Source organism: Enhydra lutris, unplaced genomic scaffold (assembly GCF_002288905.1).
Source record: "Enhydra lutris kenyoni isolate GAN:26980312 unplaced genomic scaffold, ASM228890v2 scaffoldscaffold47, whole genome shotgun sequence".
Classification (NCBI taxonomy): Eukaryota; Metazoa; Chordata; class Mammalia; order Carnivora; family Mustelidae; genus Enhydra; species Enhydra lutris.
Genome location: NW_019154131.1, coordinates 10,171,626 through 10,193,314, shown reverse-complemented (window position 1 = coordinate 10,193,314; position 21,689 = coordinate 10,171,626). Strand labels below are relative to the sequence as shown.

General features: G+C 36.3%; 1 protein-coding gene across 3 annotated transcripts in view; it reads left to right on the top strand.

Moving 5' to 3' along the window:
- LOC111156621 (zinc finger DHHC-type containing 21) overlaps positions 1-21,689 on the top strand; it is a 51,438-nt gene that overhangs the window by 21,625 nt on the left and 8,124 nt on the right. For all 3 annotated transcript variants that reach the window (XM_022517615.1, XM_022517616.1, XM_022517617.1), the window contains one exon: positions 17,733-17,849. In XM_022517615.1, coding sequence (XP_022373323.1) covers positions 17,733-17,849 — 117 coding nt within the window. The remainder of the gene's footprint in view (positions 1-17,732; positions 17,850-21,689) is intronic.

The window sequence follows — 21,689 nt, the reverse complement described above, 5'->3', positions numbered from 1 at the left end:
TTCACCTAATTTAAGACTTTTTATCATGAGTGGATGTTGAATTTTGTAGAATGCTTTTTCTGCATCTATTGAGATGATTTTGATTCTTTTTTTCCCCCATTTCATTAATGTGTATCATGTTGGTTGTTTTGCAGATGTTGAACCATTCTTGTATCCTTGGAATAAATCCTACTTGGTCATGGTGTATGATTTTTTTAAAACATTTTATTGAATTCAGTTTACTAATATTTTGTGGAGGATTTTTACATCTCTGTTCATCAGGGATTTTGTCCTGTGATTTTCTTTTCTTCGAATGTTGTCTGATTTTGATAACAGTTTAATGCAGGTCTTGTAAAATGATTTTGAAAGGATTCCTCCTTCAATTTTTTTAATAGTTTGAGAATGATTTATATTAATTTGCTAAAGATTTGTCTATTTTGTTTATCTTTTCAAAGAATCTGCTTTTAGTTTCCTTAATCTTTTCTGTTTTCTTTTTAGTCCCTATTTCATTTACTTTTGTTCTTATCTTTGTTATTTCTTTCCTTCTACTAACTTTTGGCTTTGTTCTTCCTGTGTGTGTGTGTGTGTGTGTGTGTCCACCCTAGTTCCTTGAGGTATAAAGTTAGGTACTTTGAGACCTCTCTTTTTTCCTCAGGTAGGTATTTGCTGCTGTGAACCTCTCTCAGAATTGCTTTTGGTGCATCTCCTAAATTGTTGTGTGTTTAGTTTCTACTTTCATTTGCCTCAAAATATTTTTTGATTTGTTTTGATTTCTTCTCTGGCCCATTTGTTGTTCAGTAATATGTTGTTTAATCTCCACATATTTGTGAATTTTGAATTTTCCAGTTTTTTCTTATAATTGATTTCTAGTTTCCTACCATTCTTAGAAAAGATGTTTGATACAATTTCAGTCATCTTAAATTTATTAATAAGACTTGTTTTGTGGCCTAAACATATGATCTCTCCTGGAGAGTATTTTATGTATGTTTGAGAAGAGTGTGTATTCTCCTGCTGTTGTATGGGAGGGTCTATAAATGTCTGTCTGATCGAATATGTAGTTTAAGTCCAGTGTTTCCTTGTTAATTTTCTATCTAGATGATCTATCCATTGTTGAAACTCAAGTATTAAAGCCCCTGCCATTATTGTTTTGCTCTCTATTTCTCCCTTCAGGTCTGTTAATATTTGCTTTATGTATTTAGGTGTTTGCATAAATATTTATGAATATTAATCCTCTTATTGGACCAATCCCTTTATCATTATGTTGACCTTCCTTGTTTCTCATTATAGTCTTTGACTTTAGTCCGTTTTGATTGGTATAAAAGTATAGCTGCTTCTGATTGCTTTTGGTTTCCATTTACATGGAATATCTGTTTCCATCTTTCACTTGCAGTCTGTGTGTCCTTAAAGCCAAAGTGAATCTCTCATAGACACCATATTGTTGAGGGTTTTTTCTTTAATCCATTCAGCCATTCTTTGTTTTTGATTGGAGAATTTAGCCCATTTACATTTAAAGTAATTATTGATAGGCATGCACTTAATATTGCTCTTTTGTTAATTGTTTTCTAGCTATTTTATAATTTTTTGTTCTTCTCTTGCTCTCTTCCTTTGTGATTTGATGATTTTTCTATAGTTGTGTTGTGTAGGATTTGCTCATCTAGTTTCTGGATTTCTTTCAAAGAGAATTGTTCCGTATGTAGCAGTAGATTCAGTGTGTCCATGAAAAGAGTTGAGTTCAGGAGCTTGTATGTCACCACCTTGGACTGCAATTCCTTTTCTTTCTTTCTTTCTTTCTTCTTCTTCTTCTTTTTTTTTTTTTTTTTTTTTTTTGGTCTTTGTAGTTTAGCAGTTAATCTGTGATGTGCTTCATTGTCTTCTTCACATTTTTCTCCTATGAGAGAGTTTATATAATTTCTTGAATCTCTGGCTTGATAACATCCTTAAGTTACAAACATATCTTGGCTTATGTTATTTCAAATACTGCTTCTGCCAAACTTTTCTTTTGCATTTCTGATATTCTGATTTTATGTACGTGAGATCTCACTGTACTGCATACCTTTCAGTCTTTTCTGTATTTTCTTTTTTTTCCTCCTTCAGAGTGGACATTTTCTACTGACCATTATTCTGACTTACTGATCACCTTTTCTGCGCTGTCTAATCTGTCAAACCATTCTACTGAGTTACTAAATCAGTTTTATTTTTCACATTCAAAATTTTCATTGATAACTTTTTCATAGGTAACTCCTTTAGTGAAATTTTCCATTTGTCATCTATACTTTTGAACATTTTAATTAAAGTTATTTTAATGTCTGTGTCAGTTTCAGTATTGAGATCTACTTATGGGTCTGTTTCTGTTAGCTTTTTTTTCTGTCTTAGTTTCCAGATATTCAGTCCTTTCTTCTGACATGTGACATTTTTTTGGATAGGCAATAAAGAGAAGGCTCATCTTGATCCAACAGAGGGTTTATATGACAAATATTTCTAAGGTTACATAACAGAACATTGGTCTTAATACAGCAGTTCCTTTGAACATGACATTTATTACATTTATTGAAGTTTTCTAACAATTTATGATTACAGGACTTTGTCTTGGTGAAGGACTACTTTCAGTTTTCCTTCTCTCTTATGACGTAACCCTTCATGAGACTCAACTGAACAATTTAGGTGTTTACTGTGGATCATGCCTTTTCCTTGTTCTTTTCCCAACTCTGTGAGGTTACAGACAGCTCCGAGCCTCTGCTTATGCTTGACCTTTCGTACTGGGGATGAATTGGCAAGTCCCTTATGGTAAAAAGCAATGCAGAATGTAGGACTCACCTTAATGTGTTTCTGTACCCTTGGATCTTGGCCCTGTAAGCCTTGGCTAGTTTGGCTACTTCCCAGTGTCTTCATTCAGTTGTTTATTTATTAATTAATTGGGTTTTATATGGCTTTTCGTAGTGTTCTTATTGAGGTGAGTCTCATAAAACTGTTTCCCTCACAGATGATATTGGCAGTAGCATTTTGTTTAAAAAATTATTTCCCAAGAGATTCTTTTCTTTTCTTTTCTTTTTTTCTTTTTTTTTTTTTTTTTTTAAAGATTTACTTATTTGAAAGAGAGCGCACAGGAGAAGGGGTAGAGGGAAAGAATATCCAAGCAGACTCCTGCTGAGCTCAGGCTCCATTCTGGGCTCTATCTGAGGAGCCATGAGATCAGGACCTGAGTTGAAACCAAAAGTCTGGTGCTTAACTGACTGAGCCACACAGATGCCCCACTTCCCAAGTGATTCTAATCCGTGTTGCTTAACTGTGCAACTCCAGGAGGCAACAGTCATGTCATAGTCTATGTAAAAGGTATCCTGTGGAGTTGTACAGAAAGTGAGCTCTAGCCATAGGATTTGAGAACTGTTGTGCTATAGGGAATGAGGCTTGGGGTGCACTTTTAGTACAGTAGAGATTAACCAGATAAGGAGATGAAGGAAGTCACTGTTGGCGAAGAGTAGAACTAAAGGCCAGAGGCAATAATTGAAATAATTGCTTTTAAGGTCAAATCTGTTCTAAAATACTGATATACTGTGTAGTAAATATTTCTGAGGTGAAATAATAGAACCTTGTTCTTACTGTATTAGTTCTCTTAATGATATACTTAATTTATTGTACTTTTATGATAAGGTAGAAAAATACTACAAGTAATTTCAATACAGAAGTCACCATTATTACCATTGACATTAAAAAAATATATATTTGGGGGATGCCTGGGTGGCTCAATGGGTTAAAGCCTTTGCCTTCAGCTCAGGTCATGATCCCAGGGTCCTGGGATTGAGCCCCACATCGATCGGGCTCTCTGCTCAGCAGGGAGCCTGCCTCCCCCTTTTTCAGTGCCTGCTTCTCTGCCTACTTGTGATTTCTGTCTGTCAAATAAATAAATAAAATCTTAAAAAAATTTTTTGTAGTGGAATAGTCTTTAAACAGCCCTGCCCCATCAATTTTTTTTTCTAAGGTTTTGCCTGTGTCTTTTTTATTTTTCTGTAAAACAAACAAAAGCATAACCATCTCTTCCCTTTGTATGGAAAGCTGGCCAGGTAGTATCAGAAACATGTTAATTCACATTGTTACCCTTTCAGTTATTTGGGGTATGAACTAAAGATCCCCAGATGCCCCTAATTATCTTTGGAGATTGTATTAATGATTACTGTGCATCTTTCTCGTGGCGATATTAGCACAATTAAGGGATGCTCTGGACTTTGACCCTGTATTCTTCTGTCAGTCAAAGGATGTGAGAGCTTTACTCTCTGTTCTTCCTATACCCTCTCAGGTTGGTAGATGGCAGCATAGTATCTTTTCTAGCCAAATTCAAAGGCCCAGAGCTTGCTCTCTGGGTGGGAAAAGAAAGTGTTAACAACTCTTCCTCCGGTTTTTGTTTCTTTTCTTTGTTTGTTTGTTTGTTTGTTAGGTAAGAGTGTTTTTTCATTAAACAAAAGAAGAAATGGATTGCCATTTAAGCTTTGTTGTAATGGCAGTCAGCCTGTATTCCGTAGAAAACTGGTATGTTTTGGTTAAGCTCAAGGAAAAGAGAGTTAAGAGAGAAAAAGCAAGCTGTTCACAAACTCTGGAAGTGAAGGGCTTTGGGATCCTGATTTTCTTCCATTTCTCTTCTCTTAGCTTCCTCTTGTCAGGGGAGGTCTTTCTGGTCTGAATTGTTTTAACCGGTTTGCAGATGCCCTGTTGTTTTTTTAGAACTTAATACTTCTAACATTTCTTCTTATTCTTTTTTTTTTTTTTTTTTTTAAAGATTTTGTTTATTTATTTGTCAGAGAGAGAGAGAGAGCAAGCACAGGCAGACAGAGTGGCAGGCAGAGGCAGAAGCAGGCTCCCCGCCGAGCAAGGAGCCCGATGCGGGACTCGATCCCAGGACGCTGGGATCATGACCTGAGCCAAAGGCAGCTGCTTAACCAACTGAGCCACCCAGGCGTCCCTCTTCTTATTCTTTTAAAATACCCACCTATCATGAACTTCCAAGGATTTATATGTTTTCACTATATGAGGTTTTGAGGAAATATTTCAAATATCCTTTAATGAGAGAAAAGGGTAGTAAGAGGTATAGGAGATAAAGAATTTATTCATTAGGCATGAACACCCAAAATACGGATATATTTTTAAGCTGTAACTATTGATTTGTGTTCTAAGTTTTATACTAAAGAAGGCCTACAAACCTAAAATGAATAATACTTACACCATCTTCTTTGTCAACAGTCACTAATTTCAAAATTCTCTGTATTAGGGGCGCCTGGGTGGCTCAGTGGGTTAAAGCCTCTGCCTTTGGCTCAGGTCATGATCTCAGGATCCTGGGATCTAGCCCAGCATAGCATCGGGCTCTCTGCTCAGCGGGAATCCTGTTTCCCTCTCACTCTCTGCCTGCCTCTCTGCCTACTTGTGATCTCTCTGTCAAATAAATTAATAAAATCTTTTTAAAAATTCTCAGTATTAAAACAAAAATACATAAATGGAAAAATGGCAAAAACTTAAGTAATAGGTATCTTTCTAAATAAATAGGGATAATGTAAGCATTTTTAGTTAGAGTCACAGAATCCAAAATCCGTAAAGATCATAAACTTTGAGATATTTGGGTAAGTTTTTCAAATGTTAGATGTTGAATTAGTTTGACCATCATTTGTATTTATCATGCCAATATAATGTTAAATTTAATTTTTAAAACCCCTCTTGAAACAAATGTCTTATTTTAAGTAGTTACTAGGATAAAATTATTTTAAAGATTTTAAGACCTATAGATTGGCAATGATTTGGCATTTTAAAAATGAATAAAATAAATGGATATTAAAGAAAATTTTCTTTGACCAAGGTCCACATTTGACTATTTTCCACATAGTTATTTTAAGTATTTATAAGCAAATGCTTAGTCATTTGGCATATTATTAAAGTACAATAATGTATTTCATTTTATTGTATGCTAGCTTACAAAAGCAGTATTAGAAAATTATAGTTTTGTAATTAAATATGAAGGAAAGTATCACTTTACTTAATATACTTTTAAAAATTTATTATTCATGGAGTCATGAATATATCATTAGTCATATTTTTCATGAATTTTACATTCTGTTATTCTGGATCTGTAAGCATTTGATTAGTGGAAAATGTCAACTTGTTTAAAATATCTCTGAGAGTATAAGTGGTATGGTTCCTGTTTGTACAGAGAAGGTGACTAAGAGTCAGAGAGATCCAAAACTTGTTAGTCCAAGAGTTACCACTTGGCAGAGGTGTGATTTTGGCCCATTTCTGTCCATCCCTAAGTCAGTGTTCTTTCCATAGTACCAAGATGCTATTGTACTTTTTGTATTTTTCCCTGGAGTGATTTTTTTTTTAAACAGTATTGTCACATTGTTAATTTAAAAAAAAAAATACAGGCTTAAAAAATGCTGAAGTGTCACAAAAATCTATTCTTCAGAGAGAGCTCATTGAATCTCCTGATTGGTGAATTTATACTTTGCTGTTTTCATTTTTCACTGAGGCAACCCATTTTTAGTAGCTTATCTAATATGAGGATTGTCAAAACAGGCCTTATAAAGGCATTATAGTGGTTTAAATATTTTTAAAAATAGTACCTGCTGGCAATCTCATATTGTAGACAATACTGTCTCTCTAGGTGAGAAAATCTGAGGTTGTTTTCTTTTTGAAATAAATAATTCGTAGCTAGTAGTGTAGAGATTTTGTAGCTAACCACTTGTGTCTTACCACATTAGTTCTAAAGTGACGTGTTTTAAATTGTTTTTAGATGAAGTGGATTCAGATAATTTGTAATTGATTCTTTTATACCTGTTTTTTTGTGAAGGCCCGAAACTAAGATATTAACTACATTTAAGGCTATGGGGAGAGTGACAGAAGGGGGAAAGAAAGGAGAGAATTTCAAAAGGTACATGCTGCCAATATTCAGAAGAGGAAAATAAATAATGTTTAGCAGTCTGGCAAACTCTTCAGCTAGGAAGATACATCATTATTATTCCAATTAGCTCATTCCAGTAGTGTTGCTAAGGACTTGATGTCAGATATAACAGTGCCACAGAATTAGTTGGCTAACAAAGAATAGAAATAGCCAGAAGATTTGATTGCAGGTAGCTTCGAATGTTGGTAAATATTATCCTTCTATATAATCAATCTTAAAGTGTCCTGAGTACTTCCATTATTTATTGCTCTTTAAACAGTATTTTCGACTTTATTCAATAACCTTTGTTTTTTGATATCTATTAAATCATTTATTTATCATGGTCACTTTAGAATGGATAAAAATTACTGATGTATTTATTTAACTTTTTGGATTTGGGGAAAAATAGTTGAGAATAGGCAAAAACAGTGTGAAATTAAGAAAAATTTAAGAAAAAATGAAATGTAAATTATTTTTAATGCTAATATGATGGTAATTTGGCATGTCTGTGGATGCATCCTGAAATGGTGGTGGAGATATCATCACTTGGTAGTTTGTTTTTTCTTTTGCTTGAAAGTAATAGTGTCAGATATAATATAATTAGTTTATATTTATGGGGAAAGAAAAACAGCTTAAGAATATTATTATTGGGGTGCCTGGGTGGCTGAATTGGTTCAGTGTCCCGACTCTTGATTTCAGCTCAGGTCTCCATCTCAGAGTCCTGAGCTCAAAAAAAACCCAAAAGAATACCCTGTTATTCTAACAGTGGTCATTTGAATGTGTCAGCATATCTCTGAGCTTTTAGTGATACATAGAACATGGAATCCTCATAAGAAATCTTGACCTTGCTGTGCAGTATCAGGTCTACTGAATATATGTCTTTGTTAAATTTGTTCATATAGCTAATTACTTATAAATATTACGGCATTTAGCATAGAAGACTTAGCAGTTTTTATTTCTCTCTGAGAATGGTGTTATCACTTTGAGTTTAAATGGTTACAGCCCAGCAGCAATTTTATTGTCTCACTCATCTTTTTTTTTTCTTCTTTTTAAGATTTATTTATTTTAGAGAAAAAGAAAGAGTGTGGTGGGGCTGGGGAGGGGCAGAGCGAGAGAGAGAATCTCAAGCAGGCTTCGTACACGGGGCTTGATCTCATGACCCTGAGATCATGATCTGAGCCAAGTTCAAGAGTCGGACACTTAACCAACTGATCCACTCAGGTGCCCATCTCACTCATCTTTGACCAAACATCATATGTTAAATGGTAAATGTAGCAAGAAAATATAGTATCTTTTTCTTTATTATAGTGTCAATTTTTCTAGAGTTTTTACTACTAAAGTATGGGAAGGCAGACAAAATGGTTTTTCTAAAATATTTTAGCCTCTGCCATGAAACTGGCTTTCAGGTGCCAGTGCAGTTTGCTCTCTAAGAAAACTGCAATTATATCTGTATCAGAACTTAACGTGTCATCCTGAACCCTCAATGATAGCCATTAGTTAGGTGTGAGTAATGATTTTTTTCTCATTTAGATATTAATTTTCATTAGAATTTAACAAAACTGAAAAAGGACATTTTACTTGGGGGCTGGATGTGAAAGAGGGATGTACAGAACAGTCTTGTAACTTCTCTGGGATATTATGATCAAACTTAAGGCTTATTCCCAAAAGTGCTGATAACCATACAGATATAACAGAATTTTATTTTCTGTAAGAGTAATTGCCACAGGGCTCTAATTTCAGCATGTGTTGTTGGTTTTGAAGCCATTTTGAAAATTCAAATCAGTTTGTGATACAACCGATTTTTATTTTTGAAAAATAAGGAAAATCAGATCCCTTACAGTAGTGCGGTGGGGGGAAGAGGGAGATTTTGTCCCCTAATCCCCCAAAGGACATTGGTCATATCAGGAGACATTTTTTGGTTGTCACAGATCTGGGGAATGTTTCAGGCATCTTAGTGGGTAGAGGTGAGGGATGCCGCTAAATATTCTAGAAGGATAGGGTAGTCTCCCAGCAGAGAGTGATTCAGCCCAAAGTATCCATCATGCTGAGGCTGAAAAACTTTTTAGTAACAGGAAGATCCTAAATATGTCAAATCTTGTTAATTTTCAGATTCATTTCATAAAAACACAGAAAATTACTTGAAAATGGCTTATAAATAAAGATTGCTTCCTACTGGTGCTATAAAAACTTATAGTTTATAATAATGTAAAATTTTATTTGTGAAACATGTTTACTTTAGGAAATTACAAAAACCACTCATTTAGTCACTTAACAAATATTTGTTGAGTGTCTACTGTGTGCATTGGTCCCAGATCTAGGCTCTGAGGATGCAGCAGTGAATAAAACCCAGTTCTTGCATTAAGGAGCTTATATTCTAATTGGAGGAGACAGGCAATAAACAAATACATAACAAGCAAAAAAGTACTATTAAGTGTAATACAGTTGGGTAAGGGAGAGAGATTAATGGTTGATAATGCAGCCAGAGAAGGCCTTTCTCAGTAGTGACACTTGAGCAGCGACCTGGAACTCAAGCAAGTCATTGATATTGGGGGGAAGAGCATTCCACGGAGAGGAAAGGACCTGGGCCAAGTCCCCCTGGGGTGGGAGCATACTTGATATTTTCAAGGAGCAGTAAGAAGACCAGTCTGCCTTGAGTGGAGCAAGCTGGGAGAAGGTAAGAGGAGCTGAATTGAGAGCAGTGAGGGATAGAACTGGAGGTTGGAGATGGGTTTTTTTAGGATGTTTGGTGGTTGGGACTCTGGAAACTATTAGAGGGTTTTAAGCACAGTTACACAAACTCATTTACATTTTAGAAAGAAAACTGATGGTTGGGAAATAAATTGAGGGAGAACAAGGATGACAACACTTAAGACTAGTTGTGAGACTATTAAAATGTAGTCCAAACATGAGATGATTATGGGAGTAGTGGAAGTGTTGAGAAGTGAGCCATTATAGTTTGAAGAGCTAAATGATTTGGTGATGATGTGGATGTAGAGTATGAAATAAAATGTGACAGGTCAAAGATGATCACAAGGTTTCATGGCCTGAACAATGGGAAGAATAGACATATCACCTCCTGAGATGGAGAAGCCTGGAGGAAGTGTTGGTATTAGGAATAAGTTAAAGATTTTGGTTTCATGTGTTTACTTTGAGGTGCCTCTTCCGTGTCTAAGAAGAGATGTTGACTGGACAGAGGTAGGCAGCAGTTTCAGTGGAGTGATGTGAGCTTTAAATCTATGAGCTTTCAGCATAAAGATGGTGTTTAAAGTCATGGGATCTGATAGGAGATTTTCTAGGGAGTAAGTACACATTGAGAAGAAAAGAGGTCTGAAGACCAAGCCCAGGGCACTCTTAAAGTTTAGAAGACAGAAAGATGAGGGTGAATCAGAAAGGTGATGAAGAAAGTGCAGCCAGTGAGCCAGGAGGAGAACAGTGGTAAAGGAAAGGGTCAAGAAAGTGGATGGTGTACTGAGGAAAGCTATGGCAGTGTACTGTGGAGAGTAAACAAGCAGGGAGTCTGTGAAAGTGTGGGGGGAAGACAGTAATAAGTCGTAAAATGGTGGCTGGGTCAACAGATTGGACTGTTTGTTAGCATCATCGGCCTACAGGGAGTTAGGCTCCAGAGGTAGGAGGTTGGTATTCAGAGTGTGCTGTGCTTGAACTTGCATTTATGGTATGGGTACAGTTATAGGAAGCAATATGATACAGGGTTTAATCATAGAATTTGGATCAATACTAGATTAGGATAGAAGATGAAATTGTTGGAAGAGATGAGTTCAAGGAATTTACAGACCCAAGTTATCAGAAGACTTATTTGCTAGATCGTGAGTGGCCAAGTCCAGCTCGTGGCTTATTTCATCTAGCTTGCATCAGGAAGCGCCCCACTGCTCACTAGTTTTGTAACATTTTGAGAGTTTCAATGACAGCATTACAGAAGATGGCCAGATGGGAATGTCGCTGTTTATTCCATGTAAGCGCCCCTCTCTTCCTCTGTCAGTTTGTGCGACATGCGTGTGTGCATGTCGCCTGTATGTTTCTTCTTCTCTGTTTATCTCTGCTCTCGCTGTGTGCAGCAGTCTCTGTGGGCGCTGCTCTGCATCTCCACGTGTTGGGGGAGGAGACTCTGCCATCCGCCTGGCCCAGGAAGAAAGTGGTAGATGAGCTCACGGAGCAGTGGGACTTCCCCTCTCTCCTTTTTTCCTTCTGTCTCATATCCTTTCTTATAACTTACTGGACATTTTTGTCTCTCCTTTCACAGACCATATGTAACCTAATTTTATTTTGCATGTTGCTTATATGTATTTTAAAAGAGTTTTGTTTCTATTTATGAAATTAAAGTATTTTTCTAGTGTATATTTCAAGGTCACAGCTTTCTTCTCAGTGTAATTTCATTTTTTGTACCTTCTATATTATAAAACACACCTACAGAAGAGTGTACAAAAATAAAAACAGTTCAGTGAATTATCACAAATTCTCCTTGAGGAGTCCTTATAAGATTTATTCTTTTCGTTATTAGACAGTTCTTTTTCATTGCTGTGAGTATTACTGTAAATTTATTCATGGGCGCAGTTGACTCTTGAACAGCACAAGGATTAGGGGACCCAACCCCATGTGCGGTTGAAAATTCACGTATAACTTTGACTCCCCCAAAACTTCACTGTTAATAATCTTACTGTCGACTGGCAGCCTTAATAAGATAAACAGTTGGTTAACACATATTTTATATCGGTATCATATACTGTGTGCTTACAATGAAGTAAACTAGGGAAAAGAAAATGTTATTAGTAAAAGTGTAAGGAAAAGAAAATATACGTATAATATAGGGAAAAAATCTGGATATAAGTAGACTGACTGGTGCAGGTCAGATTGATGTTCAGGGGTCAACTGTATTTCATTTAATTTAAGACTATTTATTTATCCATTCTGTTGATGGACATTTGCGTTGTTTTCAGTTTGGGGCTCTTACGGATAATGGCCAGGAAGTAGCCTTGTCTCTCCTGTATGTGTGCAGGTATTTCCCTTGGACTTACAGCTAGAAGTGGATAGTGTTCAAAGGATATATCTGTGTTCCTTTAGACACTGTTACCCAGTTTTCCAAAGTGGTCCAATGAATTTAAACCCCCACTAGTAGAGAATATAAGTTCAGAGTGCTTCACAGCCCCACTAATACTCGTCCAGGTCTTCTTCTTCTTCTTTTTTTTTTTTTAATATTCTATTTATTTGAGAGAGACAGAGTATGAGCCGGAAGAAAGGAGAGAAGCAGGCTCCCTGCTGAGCAGAGAACCTGACGTGGGGCTCCATCCCGGGACTCTGGGATCATGACCCAAGCCGGAGGCAGATGCTTAGCCGACGGCGCCGCCCAGGCGCCCCTGGTTCAGGTCTTCTTAAAGTTAACCATTTTGCTGGAGATGAGCAGTACTTGATTGTGTTCTTATTTGCATTTCTCCAATGACTAATGGTATTGAGCCCCCTTTCATATGCTTACTGAACATATGAATAGCCTATTTCATGCAGTGTGCCTGTGGAAGTATTTTGCCTATTTGGTGGTGGTGGTGTGGGGGGGCGGTTATTTGACTTTTTTTGTTTTCTTTTTCTAATTGTAGAGCATTTTAGATTTGAGCTCTGTTTTGAGTATGTGTAATAAGTATTGTCTGCTCTCTAGCTTACCCTTTCTCTGTTGATGGTATTTTTTGATGAACAGGAGTTTTTAATTTTCATGTACTTCAACTTATCAGTCTTTTCCTTTTCAGTTAGTGCTTTTTGGGTTCAATTTAAGAAGTCTTTTTCTATCCCCAAATCATCAATATAATTCTCTTACGTTGTCTTCCAAGTATTATATTTTTTTTTACATTTCCACCTGGAATTGATTTTTGTGTTTCCCATGAGGTATGAGTCGGGTTTCATTTTCCTTCTCAGATGGATAGCCAATTGATTTAGCACCATTTATTAAAAAAGATAATTCTTTCCACTCTGCAGTGCCATCTTTGTCAGAAACGCAGCCGTCTATGTGTGTGTCTGTTTCTGGTTCTTTCTAGTCTGTTGGTCTATTTGTCTATCCTTGTGGTTGCACCATGCTGTCATAACCATAGTTTTACAGCAAATCTTCTTATCCAGTGGAGACTCCTCTTTTTTCATTATTTTTGCTCCCTCAGGAGCCTTTTTAGGCCTTTTCTCCCCTTCCCTCTATGAAATTAAATACTAAGGAATAAGATTTTGTCAGGTAGGATTGATTTGTGTATGGCCACAAAACTATTGAAATAGGTGATTTTTTTTTTCCCCTAGAAGCACCAGTTTTCTCCCTCCTTTGGGGGCCATATTACTTATATTGAGAATGCATGCAATAAACCAAACCCTCCCACCATTTTCTTTTTATATAGGAGTGGTATGGTATTTGTTGTGTTTTGTTTGTTCCCATGAAATTTAGATACAGCTTACTTAGCAATTTGTACAAAGAAAAGTAACCTAAAGTTTAAAAAAATTAAAAAAAAACCCGTATAGTTCACCATTAGTAGACTATATGCTCTGCCAGTGGGGATTTTTATTGGAATTGTATTAATTTTATCCATCAGTTTGGATAGTTGACATCTTTAACAGTACTGAGCTTCCTGATTGTAAGCATAGCATAGCTCTAAGAAGAAAATTGCTTCAGGAGGAAATTGGAAACAGGAGGAGTTCTGTAACCATGAGTGAGTGGTTAAAACTTGTGCAAGAAATATCCACAGATTTATCAGTGAGTTCTACCTCTGTCCAATATGAAAGGAAACAATAATTCTAGTCTTATACAAACTCTTTTAGAAAGAACAGAAAAAGAGGGAACTCTCCCCAACTCGTTTTAGGTGTTTAGCATATGTTAAATACATAACTTATCAAAGATAATGAAGAAAGAAAGAAAATTATAGACTAGTCCGATTATGAGCATAGATAAACAACTTCTACACAAAATATTAGCAAACTGAATCTGGATATATAGGTAACCAGCCTTATCCAGTTGTGTTTATCTTAGACATGAAAGGCAGTTTTTACATTAGAAAATCAGTATTTTTATCACATTAACAGATTAGAAAAAAAAATCATGTGTATGCAGACAACTATTTAGACAATAAAATTAATAGCAAACCATTTATAATAGAAACAGAAAGTTCCTGAATTAAATATGGCCAAAAAGTACAAGACCTGTGGGAGAAAAATATGAAGCTTGACAGAGAGAGAGAGAGAGAGAGAGAGAGTGTGTGTGTGTGTGTGTGTGTTTCTGATTGTGTGTGTAACTTGAAAGACTAATGAAATTTTTTCTGAAAATACAGATGGATATCCATATAATAAAAGTAAATTCAGACCCCTATATTGCACTGTGCAGAAAAAGAATAAACATCAGTTCCAGATGGATTAGTGACCTAAATGTGAAAGGCAAAGCTACAGAGCTTTTAAAGGCTTTGGATGATAATGTAGGAGAGTGCTATTAGTACCTCAGGATTAGGAAAGGCTTCTTAAACAAGAAATAAAAAGCACTGAAGGAAAAGATTGATACATTGGTCTACATTAAATTGAAGCCCTTGGAGTTATCAAAATATGCCATAAAGACAGTGAAAAGGTAGACTTAGTGTGGAAGGCATCTGCAATATACAACTAAAACTTGGTCGTATCCAAATGGCAGGAACAGTGAGTCAGTAACCTTTACCTTCAGGTAGGGATGAGGGAGAGAATGTGATGGGGAGGGAATGCACAGATGAAAGCTCTGTGTGCTGTCACGTGTTCTCATTCTTGAGAGGATGGTGTGACTTTTCTCTAAACTGAACTTACATCTTCTGCATTTCCTGGATATAAGCACATCTCTTAACAAAAAGTGGGGAAAATGAAAACGATAAAGGAATACAGTTACAATATCCGTTTGCTAAGGCTGCCGTAACAAGGTGCTGCAGACTGGAAGGCTTACCCAACAGAAACTCAGTTTCTCGTAGTTCTGGAGGCTGGATATCGAGGAGCCTGAAGTCAGCAGGTTGGGTTTCTTCGGATGCCTCTGTCCTTGGCTTGCCTCTGGGCCACCTTGTCGCTGTGTCCTCACATGGTCTTTCCTCTGTGCGTGAGCATCCTGGTGTCTGTGTTTCTTGGTTTCCTCTTATAGGTACACCAGTCAGATTGGATTAGTGCCACCCTAAGGGACTTGTTTTAACTTATTCTCCTCCTTAAAGGCCCTGTCTCCAAAGACGGTCACATTCTGAGGTACTAGGAATTAGGACTTCAACATATGGATTTAGGGGAAGACACATTCAGTCATAACACTGAATATGTAGGAAAGATCTCGAATAGCACACGGGTTCTTGTGATTTGGATAAAGTTTTCCAAGCGAATTTTTAGATCCCAAAAGTGCTACATCAAAAAAAAAAAAAAAATCTAAAATAAAGTGAAGATGTTATGCTCTGAAGAACTTTGCTAAATGACCAAGATTTGGATTTAGTACTGAACATGTTAATTATGTGTGTGCAATCTTGGAATGCAGTTGTGTTTTGAAAATGTTAAGAGTGATAAAAAGAAATTTCTCAAAGTATTTTACTGTTTTACACGAATACTCTTAAATCCAAATGTGCAACCTGTGAATAAATGTAATATTAGCGTTAGATCTTTTAATCTCATCATCCCCAACATTTATAAATTCTAGCTGGCAAAATTTGTTTAAAAGCTTTTCACTGGGGGAAGAGAAGATGCTTTTTATTTGGTCATATATGGTATTTTTATTACACCAAGCTCTACTGTAACACCATATGTGCATTTCTGAAGTTCACCCTACTATGCAAAATTATGCAGTGAAAACCACAGAGCTTATGGAAAGAGGGAGGCACAACACTCAGAAACTTTGTCAGTGACACTCAGAAGGGTCAGAACCTAATAAAATCAGCAGCACGGTTTCACACCTGTTAAATAGTTGAGAAATACACAAATACGATACTGAACTTGACACTTAAGAAGAGAGACCTGCTGTGTTGGTGTGGCAGCGGGCATCAGACAGGTTGCTGTAAGTGATGGAAGGAGGGTCATCTGAAACCTGAGGGGAAGTTGCAATAGCAGGTGTGGGTGAGTGCGGCCCCTAACACAGACGGTCAGTTGCGGTGGTCACTAGGTGTTCGGGAGTCTGCATGCGTTTTGTGTATACCCGCAGGCCTTCGTTTAGCTGGGTGCAGTCTTCCATGTTCATTTAGGGTTTCTCGTGGATGAAGTCACACACAAGTAACACAGAATTCTCGCTGTGCTCAAGTTGTCGTTTCATGTACTGACCACGTTGGAACAAATTTGTGTTTTCAAACAGCGGTAGAGCAGAACTTCCTGCATGGAATTTCTTGTATCGTGCATAGCTCCATCTTTTCATCGTCCATGATTTGTAAGGACTCTGTGTCAGGCTCTTCTCAATGAGCATTTGAAATGACTGCCTGATTTCAGACTGCTGTATGAACTGAGTGGTTTGGGTATAGACTCCGATTTCTGCTTGAGTCTGGTGGGTGGTCATTGTGCTACACCGAAAAGCATCAGTTTTTTTGTTTCAAGCAAGCTCCTTATGTTCGGTGACCTCCTTATTTTTGATGTCGCTACCAGGATACCCATAAGCCTGAACCTGATTCAGTGTTAAAAAGGCATGTGGGTGGTTATGTTTTGGGGGGTCCTTCCGTTCATCTGTTGCTTCTGTCCACTGTGGAAGTATTACTGCACAGCTTAGCAGCGGGAGGTTTCCAGAACTCCCATCTCACTGCTCTGGTCTGTCTGCTTGGTTACAGAGAAAATGAAGTGCTTCTTGTTTTCCTGTCTTTCCACCACTTTCTTGGGTTCACTTTTGAGACACTCATTTTTATGCCGTGAGCCAGGAAATCAGCGTTCCCTCACAGCATTTACATTTCTCCTTCCTGTCTAGGCATTGCTTGGTGTTTCCACAGTCTTCTGCATGCATCCCTGTTAGAGCATAGATCACACTGTTTGGAGTTTCATGAAGTTGGCTTCTCTCTCTAAATAAGCTGCAACTTTTTCAGGGCATGAACCATATCTTTCTCGTTTTTACTTTTTTCTGTTACTTAGCGCCGCGCTTGGCAGTGGTAATCGAGTGGATGGATGGATGGATGAAGTAGGCTTAAAGAGAACTTTTCCACAAGATCCCATCATTAATATTTCCCCCTTGTTTTGACTAAGTGACATAATCTCGGCTATCTTGGTCACCTGAACTTCAATACTATGAATCAGGCTTGTGCATTCAACTCTTTAGAAGTATAATAATAAAATTTCCTTTTGTGTAACCAAAGATTGTACACTGTATGTTTTGTTTGTGTTTTTTGGAGGTTTTTGTTTTCTTTTGGTTTTTGCTACAAACGGTAAATAAGTGTGGCTAATTTGCAACTTTAAGATTGAGGTTTTTCGACATGAGAGCAGTAAAAATCCCATTTTTTGGCATGCTACTATAAATTAAAAGCAATTATTTTTGAAATTTTCAAATATTTATATAGTGACTAAGTGGAGCAAACTCAAAAGGGGGAGAGTATTTTTTAAGATAATAAGGAGCAATGTTATGGGTTAATTCTTTTTTTTTTTTTTTAAAGATTTTATTTATTTATTTGACAGACAGAGATCTCAAGTAGGCAGAGAGGCAGGCAGAGAGAGAGAGGGAGGAAGCAGGCTCCCCACTGAGCAGAGAGCCCGATGCGGGACTCGATCCCAGGACCCTGAGATCATGACCTGAGCCAAAGGCAGAGGCTTTAACCCACTGAGCCACCCAGGCGCCCCTTATGGGTTAATTCTTGAATGTTACTGAAATTATAAGTAACTTTTCAATTTGTTTTTAAGTCTTTCTTTTTTCTTCTTCTTATAGGACCTCTTTGTTTTTAGACATGAATTGGCCATAATGAGACTAGCTGCCTTTATGGGCATTACTATGTTAGTTGGGATAACGGGACTTTTTTATACTCAACTAATTGGCATCATCACAGTAAGTATATTTTTTTAATGTAATGTATTTATGAACACATTTCCTAATTATGAACCTAATCCTAAGTGACAGAAAGTTTAGATATTAAAGGAGAAAATTACCACATAGTCATTTATATATTTTCATTCCCATGTGCCTGTGTAATTTTAAAGTAGTGATAATCAGTGTACAGAGTATATATACTGTTTTGTTTCCTGCTTTTAAAAATTTGCATATTCTATATGGCTACAGACTCCATGTTTATAGTTTTTAATATTTGGATATACTGTTTAGTGACTATACCATATTTTAATTAATAGTTTTCCTGTTGATCAGCATCTAGTTTGTAATCTTTTTTTCTATATTACAAATAAGACTACTTTGAACATCTCTTTTTCCTCTTGAAACTATTTAAGACAATTTAAGATAAATTCCAAAAAATGGAGTTGCTGGTAGAAACATTTTATTAGTAATTGGGTCTTATTGTTATTTTTTTTGCATGCATTTATTAGCAAAGTAGGATTTATCACAACAGAGAAGTTCAAAAAATGAGAAAAATTACGTTGAGTAAGGATGTGCAAGTTTGGTAATATGCTGCATTATAGAAGATGTAGGTTAAGGTTTTCTCCTACATAGTTGATGGGAATAAATTGGCATAATCTTTTTGAAAGGTGAATTGTCAGTGTGTATCAGACCTTAAAACTCAGTCCTTTTGGTCAACCTCTACACATTTGTTTTATAGAAACTATTTGTTGACATGTGTAAATAAGCATGTATGTTAAAAAAAGATCCCCACTGTTATATTCTGTATAGCATATGTATTGTATATGTAAACATAAGTGTTTATCAGAATATGTTCAGTGAAAACAATGTATAGCAAGAAAAAAGGGTGATCAAAACTTACTATGAGGTAACAGTAATCAAGAAAGTATGCTACTGACACAAGGATACACGTATAGATAAATGACCTAGAATTGAAAGTCCAGAGATGTATGTACAAATAGTCAATTGATTTTCAACATGAGTGCCAAAGCTATTCGCCAGGGAAAAGAAAAGTCTTTTCAATAAATGCTGCTGGGATAACGAGATATACACATGCAAAAGAATAAAGTTGGGCCCTTACCTCACACCATATACATAAATTAACTAAAATTGGATCGTGGACCTAAATGTAGGATCTAAATTATAGAACTCTTGGAAGAAAACATAGGAGTAAAATTTGGAGTGGGAAATAGTGTCTTAGATACGACAAGAAAATTACAACCAAGAAAAAATGGATAAATAAAACTATAAACTTTTGTGTTTCAAAGTACATGATCAAAAAGTGAAAAGACAGCTCATGGAATGGGAAAGAATATTTGTAAATCCTCTGTCTGATAAGGGGCTTTTTAAAATCTAGGATAGAGAACTCCTATAACGCAATACTAAAAACCAGCCTAATTAAAACATGGCCAGAGGATCTGAATGCGTATTTGTTCAGAGGTTACACCAATGGACAACAAATACATGAAAAGATGCTCAACATCACTGGTTATCAGGGTAATGAAAATCAAAACCAGGATGAGGTGCCACGTCACACACACTAGGATAACTGTAATTTAAAAAAAAAAAAAAAGGTAATAACAAAGATTGGTCCGGACTTAGAGAATCAGAACCCTCACACACTGCTCGTGCGGACAGAAAACAGCCCAGACAGATAACAGTCTGGCAGTTCTTTAAAAAGTTACACATGGAATTATCATTTCATTCAGCAGTGCCTCTCCTAGGTGGATACCCAAGAGAAATGAAACATATGTCCGTGCAAACATTTGTACATGAATATTTATAGCAACATTATTCATACATAATAGCCCCAAACTGAGAGCAGTCCAGGTATCTGTTAGCTGACGAACGGATATACAGAATGTGGGATATCCGTACGGTGGATCTTACTCTGCCATGGAAAGAAGTGAAGTACTGATACATGCTGGGAACACGGAAGAACCTTGAACAAGTCACAAAAGGCCCTGTATTTGTGGGGTTCCATTTATATGAAATGTCCAGAATAGGCAAGTCTGTAGAAACAGAAAGGAGGTTAGTGTTTGCCTGGGGGCGGGGAGCTAGCTATAGGTAGTGGTAACTAGCCTTGGGATAAAACTGGAAGAATGCAGTCAGAACGGAGGGAAACGTACCTCTTGTACAAACCTGTGTTTGCATACTTTCTATGGTACTCATCATAACCTTTCCTCCCTAGGTTTTATAGGAAAAACACTGAACACTAAACACACAGGAAATTATAAAGAATTTTATAGTGAATATCCAACCACAGTTAACATTAGAATATTTGTTTTATCTCATGTCTGACTGTCTGTTGATCTGTTATATGTTTTGAGACTTATCAAAATAAATTGCAGGCATCAAGTTGTTCACCATGCAGGTCATTAATAGAGCTTAATGCTTATTTCCATTTTTTTCCTTCATGCTCTTATTGGCTGTTCATGATTGCATAATGTCTGTTCCAATTATTTTTATTGTTACTCAGCTTGAAATATTTTCTAGTATCTCGTGACTTCTCAAATGATGATAACATGGTATTAAGAACAGTGGTGAAGATGAGAGTAGGTCTTTGCCTAAAATCTTTTCTCTACTTTTACACTAATTCACAATTACTTTATAGTCTGTCTGTAAGTCATGTCAGAATTACCAGATTATACTTGGATTTTTTGAATTTTCACTTTTGGATTTACCAAAATCATTGGTATCTATTTATATACCCCAGAATGAGAATTCTCAGATTTCTTTCGCTATCTTACGGATGACTGGAAATGGACATCTGGGATGTTGCTGCTAAGAATACCAGTTACCCATGAGGGCCATTGGGGTTTATAGCTGGGGGCAGCAGGTTCTTTCTCACCCAGCAGCCCCAGAAGCTTCAGAGAGAGGGTTTGTTTGGCAGCAAAAGCTTCAAAATCTTTTGAGAATCCCCAGTCTAAAATTTGAGTGTTCACTTCTGAGTTGACCCGAAAGTTATTTATTGAATTTCTTGGTTTGGAAAGATGTGTAATATTGGATTCTGTTCTGACTCTATTCCATATTACCGAAGTGTTAATATTTTTCAAATTGCCTGATTTTTTTCTTTTGCTATAATACTGAACAGCATTTCATTATCTTAAGATGAGGAGGTTGGTTCTGATGTTTTGGTATTTCTAAAACTAAGTAGAAACCACATTTGTTATATAATATGCTTTCTTCAAAAGTTTCATTTCTTTCTGTATACATATAGTACTCTCTCAGAATACTCTGTACTAGACAGTTCTGATGTCTGTAGAAATTATACATTTGTGAAACATTCAAAAAAGAATGCAGTGTTAAAGTAGACATTTGTTAGCCCAGTCTCTACTCACCCTACTTCCTCTTGAATCCAGGTATTTTGAACAATTGTAGTCAACTTCAATTCCATTTACCTGGATTTTAATAGTGACCTTCTAGCATCACTCTTTTTGGATTAAGAAAAATTCTTTTAAGGTTTCCAGCATGCACTCCTCCTCACATTGATTTAAGGCTCTTTAAAGCTTAATTATTTAAGGTTTTAAACCTCAGTATTAATTTTAAATCTAATGAATTACTAGTAGTTAAATAAAATAAAATTTAATATTTAAGTTAAAAATATAGAGGCTATGCTTACTTTTTTAAAAAAAAAATACAGTATGCTTGCTGTTTTCATTTTATGAAAAAAAAATTAAGACTGTCCACAGGAAATTTCACACCTGAACATGTTTCTGTCATAATTTGAATCCATGCATCTCTCACAATGTGGAAGAAGTGATGAATATGTTAGGTAACATAAGAAAGACAAAGAGGAAAAGCAATCACAGTAAATTC